At 41.5% G+C, this 16,833-nt stretch overlaps 1 protein-coding gene across 4 annotated transcripts in view; it reads left to right on the forward strand.

The window, feature by feature from the left end:
* phf21b (PHD finger protein 21B) overlaps nucleotides 1–16,833 on the forward strand; it is a 93,927-nt gene that overhangs the window by 41,568 nt on the left and 35,526 nt on the right. For all 4 annotated transcript variants that reach the window (XM_037760985.1, XM_037760986.1, XM_037760984.1 and 1 more), the window contains one exon: nucleotides 623–667. In XM_037760985.1, the coding sequence (XP_037616913.1) occupies nucleotides 623–667 (45 nt within the window). The remainder of the gene's footprint in view (nucleotides 1–622; nucleotides 668–16,833) is intronic.

Raw genomic sequence — 16,833 nt, forward strand, 5'->3', positions numbered from 1 at the left:
AATGAGTAGTGAAACGTCAGTGTGGTAAAACGGTGCAGTAATCTCTCTGTGACGCGACGCCGCCTGGCTTCCCAGCGCCACTGATTTGGAAACTATCAGCACTCTGCTTATAAATTTCCCCAGTGGTAAAAGTAATGCATAGCGAATGAATCCTGCTCTATTTATCTATGTGACTGTCCTCTCTCTCTCTCTGCTGCTGCTGCTGCTGAAGGGAAATAAAGAAATAAAGAAATAAAGAAATAAAGAAATGAAGAAATAAAGAAATAAAGAAGTAAAGCTGCTCCCAGACGTGTCGACATGAATCCATTAGATCACAGATGACAAATAGACGCAGATCTATGAGTCCAGATGTGATGGTGTTTCTGCCTCCAGAGGTTTGACTGATGTTTGTTAGTGTTTGGTAAAGTGCAGGTGAGGAGGAGGAGGAGGAGGAGGAATAGGAGGACTCACTGCAGCATGAAGTGGATCAGACAGAAAAGTTTGTGGTGTTCAGATGAAAACCATCTGCTGAGAAAAACCAGAACAGACGTCAGATACTACGTTTTATTGATCACCCTCTGAGTCCTCTAATAATGTTGACTGATAATATTAATGTGTGTTTTATTTTCTGTCTCTTTCTCAGAACCAGACGTTGTGCAAAGGCCTCAATGAACTTCAGAATGGACAGGTGAGGAGATGTTTCTGTTTACACCACGCTGCCATGGTTACACTTTATTTACAGTATTCAACAGCTACTACTACTACTACTACTACTGCTGCTGCTACTACTACTACTACTACTACTACTACTACTACTGCTGCTGCTACTACTACTACTGCTGCTGCTACTACTACTACTACTACTACTACTACTGCTACTGCTACTACTACTACTACTACTACTACTGCTACTACTGCTACTACTACTACTACTACTACTGCTACTACTGCTACTGCTACTACTACTACTGCTACTACTACTACTACTACTGCTACTACTACTACTACTACTGCTACTGCTACTGCTACTACTACTGCTACTGCTACTACTACTACTACTATAGGAACATAGAGCTGGATGTACCAGAGAGGGTACATCCAGGGGTTGTTGTGTTTTAGTTTGTCTTTCTGTCGTTGGTCCCTTTCAACACGTCTGCTTCTCTGGAGCTTTTATTTTGAAAATCATTCTTCCTGCTTAATATATCTGCCTCGTTACACGCAGCCTGTGTTGAATGATCACATTCAGCGGTGAAAGAAGTATTCAGAAAAGTACACAAGTATTCTTCATGCTTCTCCTCTTCCTCTCTCACTCTCTCCTCATCTTCCTCCTAATCCTCCTCTTCCTTCTCCGCTTCCTCATTCTCACTCCTCCTCTTCCTCCATCTTCCTCTTCTTCCTTCTCCGCTTCCTCCTTCTTCCTCCTCCTCCCCCTCCTTCTTCCTCTTCTTCCCTCTCCGCTTCCTCGTTCTTCCTCTTCCTCTTCCTCTTCCTCTTCCTCTTCCTCTTCCTTCTTCTTCTTCTTCTTTTTCTTCTTCTTCTTCTTCTTCTTCTTCTTCTTCTTCTTCTTCTTCTTCCTCTTCCACTTCCTCTTCGTCTTCCTCTTCCCCCATGTATTGTAGTAAAGTGTCTTCCTGTATCAGGCCTCAGTTCATGTCCCAGTCTCTTTTCTTAAAGAGACAGTACGTTCCTCCTCTTCCTCCATGTATTGTAGTAAGTCTCCCTTCTTAAAGAGACAGTGAGCTCCTCTTCCTCCTCTTCCTCCATCTATTGTAGTAAGTCTCTCTTCTTAAAGAGACAGTGAACTCCTCTTCCTCCTCTTTCTCCTCTTCCTCCATGTATTGTAGTAAGTCTCTTTTCTTAAAGTGACAGTGATCTCCTCTTCCTCCTCTTCCCTGTATTGCAGTAGGTCCCTCTTCTTAAAGGGACAGTACGCGTTGGTGCGTGCAGTAAAGTGCTGAGGAATGTAGTAAAGTGTTTCTCTGGCTGCAGACAGTAGATTCATTATCCGTCAGTTTAATTTCAGCGCTTCGATTCATTACGGAGAGGAAGTCGATTCCTCCTCGTCCTCCTCCTCCTCTCTCTGCCGGCGCTCTCACACATATATTTCCTCTCGCCGGCGAGCAGAGCGCGCATAAAGAAAACCTAATTAAAATGAACTTTGCGCTCTGTGATGGGTGGATAATTGTAGCGAGGCACCGGCGTGTGTAATTGAGGCTGAATTTGTTTTACAGGTTTACCTTGTAAATGGGTAGATTTGCATTTTTTCCCCCTCAGCTGGTTTGTGGCAGGACTCCTCTCAGTTTGAGCGGCGTCCAATCGTTTTCAGCGCGGCGGCGTGGCGGCCGCGTTGTAAAGTGTTTCATCAGCTTCTTCCTGTTGCTGTTAACCAGACGAGCTCATTAAAACGGCTTCTTGAGAGTCTGACAACTCGTTTCAACCAGAAGTTATGAGAAGAAGAACCCCCCGGAGGTGTTGACAGACTGATAACACAACAGATAAAGGTCTTCCTCCAGCCAAGTGATGAAGAGGATGCTGTGCAACACCTTCCTCTGTTAACGTCCCCTAAGGTGTAATTAGACAGAGATCAATGTGGACATCATAATAAGACACAGAGTGAAGCTGCTCAGTGGTCCGCTGGAGACGTTTACGCTGTTTAACAACGAGGAAGACGGCTGTCTTCATCACCTAAAAACTGTCCTTCATCCTGGCTGTTGTGTTGACTTGAGGGACAATCCCATTAAGGATAATTTAGAGGCTGTTTGAATCCTTCCAGAGGAGAGCGTTTGTGTCTCCCAGGAAAACAGTCCCTGTTCTGGGACTGTCTAACAGTAAATACGTTTTGGCGTATTTAGATTTAAGGCTGTTCTTTTCTAGGATTAATTTGCACGTCAATATATTTTTTCAAACTGCTGTTCTTCTCATGAGTGCTTTCACACAAAACACTAATATTACGCGGTGAAAAAGCGACGTTCTGAGCGAGGTCAAGTTTTCTGAGCATTCGCATAATCGCGAATAAAGGCATCAACCAGTCAAGATGTGCAGAACGGGGTTGAGTTTCACCTGAAGCGACAACATGGAGACACGTAGTCCAAACCAAGATGGCAAACCTTATTACTCCTTTTCCTTCCATTCTAAACTTTCACAATAAAAGCCCTAGAGTCTAGACTTATAACATTCGCGGACAAGTATTTCGCATTTTCGTGTAGTTTATTTGTCACACGCCCCCGGTGTGTAAAGGCCTTTATAAAGAATTAATAACTATATGATGGACAAAAGGGACTTTTTATTAGGACAAACTCCTTTTTTAGGCATCTACATTCAACATCCACAAATATTAAAACAAAAACACTTCTTTGGAGTACTGAGTTTAGCTGCTAGAAAAACAATTACAAGGAAATGGTACATTTCTGCCACATATACATCCTTATAGACAGGAGTAGCGGCAGAAAGCTAAGCAGTGTACTGCTGTGGACGCCACGTTATCAGATCAGAAAGTCTCACAATAACACAAACTAACTAATCGATGGATGCAGCGGTAGACCAGCAACTCCCCTGTTCTGAGAGGGAAAATTACTGGTTTTGTCTGGTGCGATATAACGGCTTCAGTTCCCTGTTAGAAAGGGCCGTCTGATGGCGAGGTAAAATGGTGAAAATATTCTAAATACAACGTACATTTAAACTGATTTTTTTAGGTGTCTAAAATCCATTTTTCTGCAGTGACATAGTGAGGCTCATTGATGTGTTTTAATGAAGAAAAACGTGAGATATCAGAAGACTTTTAATCTTAAAACATCTAAGAATTAACATCTGGGAGTTGTTGAAATCTTCTGATGCCCGTGGCCTTCAAGAAGTAGCAGGAAACCCAAACTTTTAGTAAACAAACCCCCCTGAATCACTCCAGTTTTCTGTCCTCCTCCGTTAACGATCTTTTAATGGGTTGGACCTGTCCTCCATGCTAAGTGTCCTCCCAGTCGTCTCCACATGGAGGACTCAGTCTTTATGATGCTGCAGATCCACCATGTCTCTGACTAAATCACCACCTGCTATGAGCAGATTAAATATTGACTTCTCGTATTGACCTGTGGATCTAATTTGAAGTGATTGCGGATGAGCAATAATGGTGCAGAAAAAGAGTCTGGGGGGGGGGCGAGCTGTCGGTCACTTGTTAAGGGCGCCGTAATGGAGCGAATTATTGAGTCGGTGACTCTGGGACTAGTTTATGCATAAGTCAGTGTCACTTTAGAGAGAACTCACCTGTACGTATTGATCTGGTCAGAGAGGCTGGGCTGTGGTGGAGGAACAGGAAGTGATTCATGCTGCAGGAGTTGATGCTTCACGACCAGCTGAGATGATGGCGTGTAGAGAGGGGAAATAAAAATATCCTCTGACGGCGAGTCTTGCTGCGATGCAGAACCTCCTCGTACCGGAGAGGAAAACTCATCTGAGACGCAGCGCCGCAGAGCCGGAAGCATTTAGCGTAGCTTAGCACCAAGACTGGAAGCAGAGGGGAACTGCTAGCCTGAAAAAATCCACAACTGTCTTATTTACATCAACGCTGTAGACAAGTTCTTAGAAATACTTCATGTTTGATAAGAAGTGTTTTCTTGCCTGGCTCGGTTAGAAAAAACGACCAACTATAGGGATGCACCGATACCACTTTTTTTCAGACCGAGTACAAGTACTTACATTTTGGTACTCGCCGATACCGAGTACCGATACGAGTACTTCTCTGTGTCAAAAGACCCTCGTTAACAGCCAGCTGGAGGGTGTGAGCGATACACGGCAGGCTGGGGAGTCCCGCATACGAGGCGGTGCGCCGGGCCGGCTCTAGGTCGGCTTAGAAAGGCTCGGGGTGAATGTGCTTCCCGGGGCCGTGGACAAAGTGTCCCCGGGTCATGCCCCCAGGGCGGGGCTCGGCCCACGTAAAAGGAGCCAGGTTTCAGCGGCGATGTCTGCAACCCACCCGACCCGTCTTGAAACACGGACCAAGGAGTGTAACGCACGCGCGAGTCAGAGGGTGCAAACAAAACCCCCGTGGCGCAACGAAAGTGAGGACCGGCGCGCGCTGGCTGAGGTGGGATCCCGGCCCCGCGGGGTCAGACGCACCACCGGCCCGTCTCGCCTGCACCGTTGGGGAGGTGGAGCGTGAGCACGTGCGATAGGACCCGAAAAATGGTGATGAGGGTTAACGTCACGCTGCCGTAAAGTGGTATCGGTGCCGTGGTATTGGAGCTGTTTTGCGAGTGCGGGTACATGAGGACAGTATCAGACCTGATACCCAATACTGGTATCGGTGCATCCCTAACCAACACGTATTCAGACTCTAAACTGAAGTAAAAGTACTAATACCACACTGTTAAAATACTCTACTACAAGTAAAAGTGCTGCTACTTCAGTAAAAATGTGCACCATATTCTCTAAGATGATCATATGTTTGTAGCGTCGCTGTCCTGTGAGGTGTTAGTACTCGTACTGCAGTAAAGGATCTAAATACTCCACCGCTGACACAAACACTCTTGTATACAGGATATAAAGAGTGCAGGTGCTTCACGGCTCGGCGGGCAGCAGGTCTCCAGGTTCATGTCGGGTCCAGGTCTCGTTTCCTGTCTGACACGGAGCTTAATTACTCACCATATGCCGAGTCTGCCTCCAACATTTGGTTAACCGCGGCCTCTCTGTTTGGACAAAACGCTTCATTTACATCCAGCGCTCTCTCTCTCTCTCTCTCTGAGCTACATTAGCTCGGCTATCTGTCCTCCCCACGTACCGGCACTGAGCGCGCTCAGTCAGGCTCCAGCGGTCAGAGGTTACTGTGAGATGTGGTTGAGTAGACGGGCTGCATAAATACATCTTTAAGAACATGGAGTCAACAGCAGCGCTGGCTTGGCTGATCCAGGTCGGGTGTCTGGAGTCTACACTGGTTTAAAAACAGAAGAAGAAGAAGAGTGACTCAGTGAAGGGTTTTAAGACTTGTTTTTCAGTCAAAGGATTGTTAAAGAATTATTTTAAGCTCAAAGTTTCTAAATTATGACTTAATTATCTTTTTATCTCAAGAGAGAGAAAAGTTTTCCTTCTGAGGTGGATTATGAGACATAACATAACAACATCTTTGTAGTTGTTTTGGTCTCTTTTAGGATGTTTTACCCCTTTTCATAGTCGCTGTGAGTCTCTTTGGAGTTGCTGTGGGTCTCTTTTTAGTCATTGTGTGTGTCTTTGTAGTTTTATGTCTCTTTGTAGATGTTGTGCATCTCTTTGTAGTCATTTTGTCTCTTTGTAGTTGTTTTATGTGTCTTTGTAGTTGTTTTATGTGTCTTTGTAGTTGTTTTGGTTTGTTTGTAGTTGTTTTATGTGTCTTTGTAGTAGTTTTGGTCTCTTTGTAGTTTGGTCTCTTTGTAGTACTGTTATGTTTCTTTGTAGTAGTTTTGGTCTCTTTGTAGTAGTTTTATGTGTCTTTGTAGTTGTTTTGGTCTCTTTGTAGTAGTTTTATGTTTCTTTCTGGTCGCTTTGAGTCTCTTCCTGGTTGCTAGATGTCTTTTTCAGTGACATATTGTAGTTGAAGGTTTGGTAGGGCCCGTTCAGTAATCCATCCAGATGCTTGTCATCAGAACTTGAGATTAGAACAAATATTTTTCACATTTATATTTTTATTACAACATCCAAAGACAATGAGTTCTTGTAACATTATCTGGAGACACCAGATATTATCTTTTATTCTTGAGCTGAAACTATCAGCTGATTGATTAATTAATTAATTAATTGGAAGAGAGAGAACTCATCTTCAACTTTGATGAGCAAAAATGAGGCCATTTGTTGTCAGGATAATGAGATAATTAAATCATAATGGTTTGATTCTTGACATGAGGTACCGTATCAGAGTGTTATCTCAGGGTCATGATGATGTCGTCAGAGTTTATCTCGTACTCGGCTTGAAACTTTAAAAACCATACAGGCCGGAGGTGAGGAGTTTGAAAGATGTGGCTGTTTACCAGGTGAGGAGGGTCTAATGAAAAGTCACTTCCAGTTGCATTATGGGGAATGTAGGAGAATAAAAGTCAGTTTATCTCCACCTCTTCCTTCCAACTTAATTGAAGTGCATTAATAAATAGATGGAGTCCTCCTTTAACTGGTGTTTCACCCTGTAATCTGATCACACCATGTGATACATTAATATGATAATGGACTTTGCGGAGCATTTAAAGCTGGAGGGTGTAGCAGGAGACATCTGGAGGAAGATAACGGCTTGTTCTTTTAGACAGATGACACACCTCTCACTGGGTCACTTGTTACCTGTCAGTTAGAGGGTCCTCTGAAGGTTCCCTCAGACCTGGTTCACTGCTGGAGCTACAGGTACTCCCCCCCCCCCCCACCTCCCTCCATGTGACATCACGTGGACTACATCATGTGGACCTCCCTGTACTACAGCGAGGCCCCTCCCCTGCTGTACTGACAAGTGTTGGGATGTTTCCTCGCTGCCTCAGGCTGTGTAGAAAGGGGGGGGGAGGGTTGGGAGGGACCAGAAAACCTTCCTTTGTCCCCTCAGAGCCCCTTCAGAGCCCCCTGGGTGACTGCAGGAAGTTCTCAGATATCTCTGAAGAGATGCAGCGTGGTTCAGCCGACAGCAGATGTTCAGTCGTCACACGCTAAATAACGCTCCAAACTTACGCTAAATGTTGTTGCCTGTTGGGCTGCAGTTTGCCATGTTATGATTTGAGCACATCTTTTATGCTAAATGCAGTACCTGTGAGGGTTTCTGGACAATATCTGTCATGGTTTTGTGTTGTTAACTGATTCATAATAATACATATATACATACATTTGCATAAAGCAGCATATTTGTCCACTCCCATGTTGATGAGAGTATTAAATACTTGACTAATCTCCCTTTAAGGTACAGTGAGAGTTAGTGTTGGAGCCCCCGGTGGCTGTGAGGTGAACTGGACATTTCACCAGTGCTCCCAGTATTCAGATGTGGAGGTTTGTTCTGTTTTTTTGTGTGCGTGGAGTGTGCGGTCGCTGCTCTTTGTGGCTGCATCTGTCTGCCTCTATTGTTTGCTGGGGTCCATCTGCTGGCCTCCAGCTCAGCCTCCCATCCTCCCCCCCTTCAGGCGACAAACACCCCCAGCCTCCTCCTCCTCCTCCTCCTCCAATTCCTCCTCTCACTGAGCCTCTCTAGGAGAGCCAGCTGGCCGCCTCCTCCTCCCCCCCCGTCCCTCCATCACTGAGCTTTAGTGTTTACAAACTTCCCAAACCTTTAACAGGAGGTTTAACTTCAACACACATGTAAGTTACCCTTTATTTCTATTTATTGACTAACTCTTTTACATGTAGACTAAGTGAACATGTTATTTAATATAATTATATATGTGCATATATAAGTAGGAGGGAGTGGAAACTTTAATAATGGTGAGAGGTGAAATAACAGATGTTCATTAACTGTCTGAAAGGTTTTCATCAACGGAAAACAAGTCTACAGCAAACAGAAACATGATCTGCAAGTATTTTGATGCTGCTTTTGGTTGTTTTATTTGACAGTAAACTTATTTTTTAGGTTTTTAACTGTTAATCAAACAAAACAAGACATCAAGTTTGACTTTAGGGAATTGTTTTGGGCATTTTTAACTGATTTATGACATGATGTTATTAAGACCAAACCATTCATAGATAAATTGAGAAAATAACTAGGGATGCACCGATCCGACTTTTTCAGTCCCGATACCGATAGTGATACCTGGGCTTTAGTTATCGGCCGATACAGAGTACCGATCCGATACAAGTGTTTTATTAATAAGCTGTATGTGTAATATATATGTGACTGGGATCATTCTCTTATGTGTACGACAACATCAGGCTGGACTTAAACATTGATTAGTACTTGTAAAACAAAATATAACAAATAAATACATAGATATAAATTCATTGAATTGTTATTTATTATTAGAATAATAAATTAGACACCAACAACTTGGTAAAAAATCTTCAAAATTAACAGAAATTGCAATTCAAGTGTAAATCTTTTTGATGTAGCAACAAATTGGTCAAAACAAAACAGGAATTAAAATTCCAGTCTATAATGTATATAAACATAGAATTGAATTTAATAGATCGGCTCCAATACCCAATCCGGTACCGGTATTGGTGTATCCCTAAAAATGATCTATTTTGATAATTTATCTAATGTACAACCAAAAATGCCAAACATTCCCTTGTTTTAGTTTCTCACTTGTGAGGATTTGCTGCTTTTCTCTATTTGATAGTGAACTAATTTTTTTAGGTCTTTAAACTGTTACTCAAACTAAACTAGACTTCATGTTGGACTTTATGGAATTGTTTTGGACATTTTAAACTGATTTATGACATTAAGACTAAACAATTCATAGATAAATTGAGAAAATAAGCTTTCTAGTTTCTAAATATTATTTAGTGTACATTTGTTGTAATATTCACAGCTGTTTCACTCATGAAACTTGATAAAGGTTGATGTTCTGGGCTATAGATACCTGACTGGGTTTGATTTAGTTTTCTGATCAATAGTTCAAGAAGTGAGTATTGATCACTGAGCTGGACCACGGTTAATATTCATAACGAGTAGAAGATCAGTATTCAGTTTGTGGTGCAGTAATGGTAAAGTTTGGTGTATTTATGGACATCTTTAAGTGACATATGAGGAGTATTTATGAAGTTTATTTTTTATTTCATTTTAAATTTCTATTTATTTTGTTAACATTTGTATTTATTAATTTATTTATTTATTCTCTATTTTTAATTATTATTTTTGTTTTATTTAATATTTTTCAATCTTTTAAATCTTTTAAAAATCTTTTTTTCATTTTCTTTTTCTTTTCTTTTTCTTTACTTTTAACTTTTGAATGAACATGTGTGAATGTCGAGGTGATTATAGTAGTTAAATGATGTGTTGAAGTCGAGTCCAGGCAGGATTTTGATGTTGTAGGTGCTTCAGGTTGTGCATTGTGTACTTTTTAGCAGTTGGAACTTTGTATTTTTGGATCTTTTCTTTTGTTTTGTGAGACAAATCTTAACCTGCACACTCACTAATCAAACACAGGTCTCAGATAGAAGTACTAGAACTAAAACATACAGTACTTCCTTCATATGAAGTAGAAGTATGAACCCAGAGTGTCTGAATCCCCGTTCAGCTGTAGTATTTTCCTCGTGATGACGTCCAGACTTTAACTTTTCATTCTTGGTTCTCTGCCGTCGCAGCAGGAAAGATGAAACCAACAGAAGCGTCACGTTTAGCTCAACAGATGTCCTTAATCCCGGCTAATCCAACATGTTAAACGCTTGTTTTCTCTGCAGCGAGCTCGGGGCGCCGACCCTTGGCGCCGAAAGCTTCCCGCGGGCCGGTTGGACTCCCTCGGACCCCCCTCTGGTCCCCGGTCTAGTTGCTCTCAGCTCCCCGCCACGCTGCCAAGTAGAGGCTGAATTAATAAAGTGTCTGTTTCCGCAGCCATATGTGAGGCTATTTATGACGGAGAGGAAGGAAGAAATATACGGCTTCTTAAACACAGTTTGGCTGCAGGATATTCCTCCTTCACAATAAAAGATGAATTTCTGTTGTAGAGTGGGGAAAAAGGCCGACTGCACCGGTATGAACCAGTGCTGCTCAGAGATGACCGTTTACGTCCTTCATCTGACAACAACAGAGCTCTGTTAGGTGATAAATCATCCCTTTAAATGACTCATTTGTCCCCTCAAATTTCAAATCATCCCCCTTAAATAACTTTTTACTCCCTCGCTTTAGTAATTCATACCCTCAAATGACTCGATTCGCTCCCTCAGATTAATAATTTGTGCCCTCGAATGACTAAATCATGGTCTGAGATGACTTCATTTACCCCCCTTTCTCCTCCTCCTCTCTGGTGCATCAGATCCAAAAACCCCTGAAGCTGAGTGTTTATCAACTGGAGTATCACCAGTTTTTACAGTCCAACCATCTGTTATCCTTTAAAGTCATGTCAGAGTTTGTGTTGAACCGACTAAAATGGAGCTCAACCTCGTATCGGTGAGGTCGTTAAAGGGACGGACGGACTGAAAGTGATAACCCCCGTGCTTTTAATGTGAAGGAATTAATTATAGTTTGAGGGCAGTAATTATTTAAAGGGCAGGTAGGTGATTTAAAGGTGTAGATTATGAAATTGAGCACAGGAATGAGTAATTAGATGGAATAATTTATGAAAAACTGAACTCTGTAGACAAAACAAAGATATATCTGGATGATGTGATCAGCTGTATTCACGCCTGATTAGTAGGGATGCACTGATTTATCGGCCGATTTCGGACTGTCGGCAAATAGGATGACATCCTCCGACGGCAGCGGCCGATGTTTGTCTGTTGTGTTTCATCGATTCTGCGCCGGCTAAATGTTGTGTTGGTTATCTGCGGTCGGTCTGACAACCAGCTGATTCAGAGAAGAATATGCTGGCTGGACACGACTCTGGCTTGACGGCGGGCACCGAGCGGTTTTTTTACAAAATAAAAGGGAAAAAAAATGTCGTCCGTGTGGGAGAATTACATCGTCTCAGAGGAAGATCAGCTACAAGGACGTTGTTATGTTCAGTGACAAGCAGTAAAACAATGACTTATAAAGATTTCTTAAAAACGCTCACTATGGTCAGCAGTCCGTCCCCCCATACCGGGATCCAGTACCAGCTGAGCAGAGTGCAGCAGGACATCGGGCCGCCGCTATCGTAGTCATGCGGCTTCGCTGTGGGTCCGTCCAGTACACGACAGCTGAGGCTGAGCTCTCCATCCGCTCCCCGGCGGCATTCTGCCGCTACTGGTCCACTAACGTTAGTTAATCCATCGTGGATGGCCTCATTCTCTCGGACAGTTAAACAAATAAAAATGCTAAAATGGGTCAAATATACGTAGGCTGCCGCCCGAGTAAAGTCTCTGTGTGAGAAACACACTTTTACATTTACATTTCATTTATGTAAATACTGAAACATTCTTCTCATTGAGTCGGTAGTTGTATAGCAGCTGAAAAGGCTTTTGAAGCAGTTATTTAAAAAAAAAAAACCTGACTATTTTTCCTGTGAAAGAAGGTTATATTAACGTTGTTTCATTGATGTGTCTGATTGAATTTGTGCTCATTCAGAGTAATGAAATGCTGAATGACTTTAAAAAAGAGGTCTTTGTTTCCCCGGCACAAAAGGGGAATAAATAACAGCAAAAATGAAACAAACAAAAACATCGATATCGGCCAAATTGTTATTTCAGACATCGGTATCGGCCCAGAATTTTGCAATCGGTGCATCACTACTGATTAGTGAGTGAATACAGTGATTTTAGAGTTTTAAATGTTTAAAATCAAGCCATGTTTTTGCTCTGTCATCTATCCGAACACGTACCTCACCAGATGTTGGCAGTAGTTCACATTTAACGTTGCTGTTTGCAACCTTTTTCTGTTGTTTTGTGGTTTAAAGACAGGAAATAGAAACTTAAACTTAGTGGAAGGTCAACATCACATCGAACTGGTAAAACCCATCATAACATTTAAAGAGATCTTTAAGTCTTGATTCCAGTTTTCTACTTATTGAGTGTTTTTTGAAGTGTTTCTGCAGGTTTTAACGCTGCAGGTCTTTTTTAGTTTTCATCTATAATGTTTGATTAACTGTAACATTGATTGAGGCCTCCGGTCTCACTGTCTGGGTGAAGTATTAATATAAATATCTGCTTTTCATGAACTATAAACAGTGCAGTTTTTAGACACTCCAGTGGGGTTTAAATGCTGTACTTTGCGTAAGAAGCAGGATCATTTTGTCTATTTTGTTCACTGAGCTGGATCATTTGACTGTTTAGTCCACCTGGTGAAGACGCTGACTTCCTCTCTAGAGGACAGCATCGTTCTGGTTCAGAGAGCCACCAGACGGAGGTCAGAGTCGGTGTGAATTGAACTCACGGACACTTTTAGTGTAGCTGCAGACGTCTGACACGGAGTCAGAACGAAGGTGTAACATCCTGTTTCAACAGTCATTAGATCATGTTGAGGCAGTGAGGAGGTCAGTTTCACCGTGTGGACGTACAGTATATATTCTACAGGACAGGATGCATCTCAGCTGTGTCCCGATTCACTTTGACATGAGTCACTTCATGCATCTGTAGTGGATCAGATCTGATGTTTACATGTGTTATCCTGATTTTAGTGTTTTATAAATAAGCTTTATTGTTAGGCTATTATTATATAATATTGAGTCCAGTGTATTAAAGGTGTCGTCAGCGTGGTCGACCTGCACACGGAGACACTAACCATCCATTTAATCAACCCCAGTACCGTCTCCCGCTGCTCTCTCCGCCATCTTTCATCCTCTTATTATATCTGAGAGTTGAGATGATCAGTGGACGCAGCAGCTCTATAATTCCTCATCAGCTCTTCCCTTAATATAGAGTTTGACCTTTCGCCGGTTTGTGTTGCCGCGGCCGGTCGCTATCCTCGGCTCTCGTCGCGTTCCTCTCCGTGATGTTCACATCGTTTCTAGTTCGGCATCAGATTAACGCTGAGCTCCGACATGTTTCTCCCATCGAGGAGAAGAGAAATGTGATTTCACAGGTGAGCTCTAAGCGTCAGCGTGATGTAACGAAACACACGACTGAATATAGACTGTGGGAAATACTTTTATAGAGATAGAGAAAAATATACAGTTAATAAGTCAAAAAGATGAGTTGCTAAATCAAGATTATAAAATAACAAGTCAGAATTCTGACTTTTTAACTCAAAATAATGAGATTTACTAAATAATTTTGAAATCTTTTAGATTTATCATGAGTACCGCATCGTACCGTATCATGTCGTATCGTATTGTACCATATCGTGTTGTGTTGAATCGTATCGTGTCATATTATAACTTGTCGTATCATAACGTGTTGTATCATAACGTGTCGTGTCACATTGTAACCTGTCGTATCGTGTCGTTTCGCATTGTTACTTGTCGTGTCGCATCGTGTCGTGTTGTAAAATAGCTTCCCCTAAACCTTTCAAATAATGGAAGAGGTTTGAACCAATTTTATTTTTTTTAAGTGAACATGGTGTTTATTACCTGTACTGGAATAGTTCACAGGGTGAATTTAGTATGATGTCAATGTGCTAGTAGTGGAAGAAGAGTTATGTTACTACTTCATAGAGGCTGATACCGTAAGTTCAGGTATCGGGATCGGGAAGGGAAAAATGGTATCGGAACATCTCGAGGCTAAACGCCAACAAATACGGACTGAAACAGAATATTTTCTTAGATAAAAACATGAAGTTTTGAAGTGATTACATCCATCTTTTTTCAATAAATTTCGACTTTTGGACTGAGACAATTACAGTCAGAGACCCTGTAAGTTAACGCTGAATGTCAACATTGAATGAAGCTTCTAAGCGTCTAACGATTAACTAACTATTAGTCTAACTATTAACTAACTATTCGGTACAGCGGTAAACAAGGGAAAATATTCCCTACTATTTATGGTCATGAAGTCAGAGTATTTTTCCATTCCTTGATTTTATTTATATTCCTCTAGTCCGTAAAGGTCCACCGATCAAAATAATCCTAACGGTTAGTCATGTGAAGTCCACTACAACAAGGAGTGAAAGGCCTTTTCCAAATATTACTAGTATTGTGTCATTCCTAATACTTCTTCTTTATTATTGGAAAAGGCCTTCCATACTATTGCATTTAATAGTACCGGCTTGTCTGACTTTTCCACATTTCTATGCAAACTTTTTAAAGGGAACACACAGTAAAATAAACACTTGCTAAATAGAGAAACTACAATAATAACTACTATAATTAATAGATCTGGTGGCATTTTACAGCTGCTTTCCATTCGTTTCTCCCTGAATTGATTTGTTATCTTTTTCAACATATTCTAATTGGTGTTTTTGTCTGGCGTCATTTAAAATTTAATTAAATTTTTTTTCTTTTTAATACCGAAATAATAGAAACACCAGTTTCCCACTGAAAAAAACAACTAAAAACAAACAACTGCCCATTTTTTCTTCAGTTTTTGAGACTTTTTGTTTATGAAGTTATGACTTACTTTTCATAAAACTGTCAATTAAACCAGTTTGAACTAAATATTTTGAATTTATTTGTAATATAATCTCTGAAATCTGATGAGGAAAGTTATCAACCATGTTTCCTACGAAAATATGTTCCCATACAACTAAACAATTTTAATTAATTTCCAATAATAAATGTATGCATACGTTTATATAAAGCAGCTTTCCAAGAGTATTAAATACCAAATTAAATCTCCCTTTAAGGTACATTTTGGACAGGTAAAAAATGTGAATAATTTGTGATTAATCGCGATTAAATATTTGAATATATTGACGGCCCTACTATAACCACAGTACTGCTTCTACAGTGCATTGATCCAGGCGTTGGCCCATAAACAAACCAAAAACAGCAGCCTGCTTCGGCATCTGTCAGACAGGAAGACCAGATTTCTCTTCAGAGTAAAAGCGTCACCTCCTCGCCTGCTAAGCCTCCTCTTCCTCGCTGTTGATGGCGAGGTGAAACCCCACCTCTCTCCCCGAGGCTGATGGGAAGTGACAGGAAGCAGGCGGCGTCTCGTTAATGAAACGAACGCCACAAACGCAAACTTTTATTAAAACGAGGGGCCGAGCTGCGAGGCTTTAACAAACCCCCCCGCCCCCCGAGACGATTCAACCTTCTTCTTCTTCTTCTTCTTCTTCTTCTTCTTCTTCTTCTTCTTCTTCTTCTTCTTCTTCTTCTTCACGTGTTTTATTTTCCATCGCAGCTCTCCTGCTGTGACTGTGATGAAGTCTCTATAGCAACATTTCAGTGTGATGCTGCAGCAGTGAAATAAAGACAGACATCCCTCTCTGGCTGAACAAACAGAGCCGGCCTGACACGCCGTTTAACTTGTAATAACAGCAGAGCCAATAGGGAGCCTGAGATTTGATCATTTATTTAGTTATTGAGAGGAGTGGCGGTGGGAACAGCAGGCAGCGTCAGCGTGTCGCTACACCCTCCATTACATTTCACTTTCTCCACAAATCAACACGCTCGGCGGCGTCGACTGAAATAGGCGGTAGAGAAAAGAAGAGGGTGTTTCTACCGTCCCATCCGACACTCACGTCTTCTATCAGCCGCTATTCAGCTCTGAAAACCCAATTAGCAAAGATTGGCGATTGAAATCTCCGCGATGATGATGATGATAGCTGGAGACTCGCAGCGGGGCTCAGCTCACAAACAGTTGTTTCTGTTTTGGCATTTCGGTCGGTGAAAATATCTTCTGGGCTCTTTGCTGAGAAGTTAATTGATGATAAACAAACCAGAGTTTGATGCCGCTGTGATTTCCTGTTTTATTCTCCCGTCCAGAACCAGAAAGAAATCAAAGAAGCCCGGCTAGAAGGCCGCTAGAAAAACAAAGTGATTAGAGTATTGATCCATTAAAGAAGCTTTGTCACTAATTCTGTTTTTGTAATTAAAGTTTCTCTCTGTGGCTCTATTTACTAACTCAGCAGAGCTTTTCTTTTCTTTTTCTTTCTCTGCAGCCAAACTACTGTTAAATCATTTGGATATAAGACGCATCATTTCTGTTTTTTTGGAAAATAATTCAGACTTTTTTTTTCCAAATCTTGACTCTTTTACAGAAAAGGCTGCAGCTAATTATCCATCATTTAATGTTTTATTTACTCATGTTCTTCATTCACTGATTAATCATTAAATCTATAACTGCCCATGACATGAGCCCAAAGTACTAAATTATTGTGTATCGTATTGTACCATATCATACCGTATCGTACCGTATCTTATCGTACTGTACCGTATCATACCGTATCGTACCGTATCTTATCGTACTGTACCGTATCATACCGTA

This window comes from Sebastes umbrosus, chromosome 23, assembly GCF_015220745.1.
Source record: "Sebastes umbrosus isolate fSebUmb1 chromosome 23, fSebUmb1.pri, whole genome shotgun sequence".
Lineage (NCBI taxonomy): Eukaryota > Metazoa > Chordata > Actinopteri > Perciformes > Sebastidae > Sebastes > Sebastes umbrosus.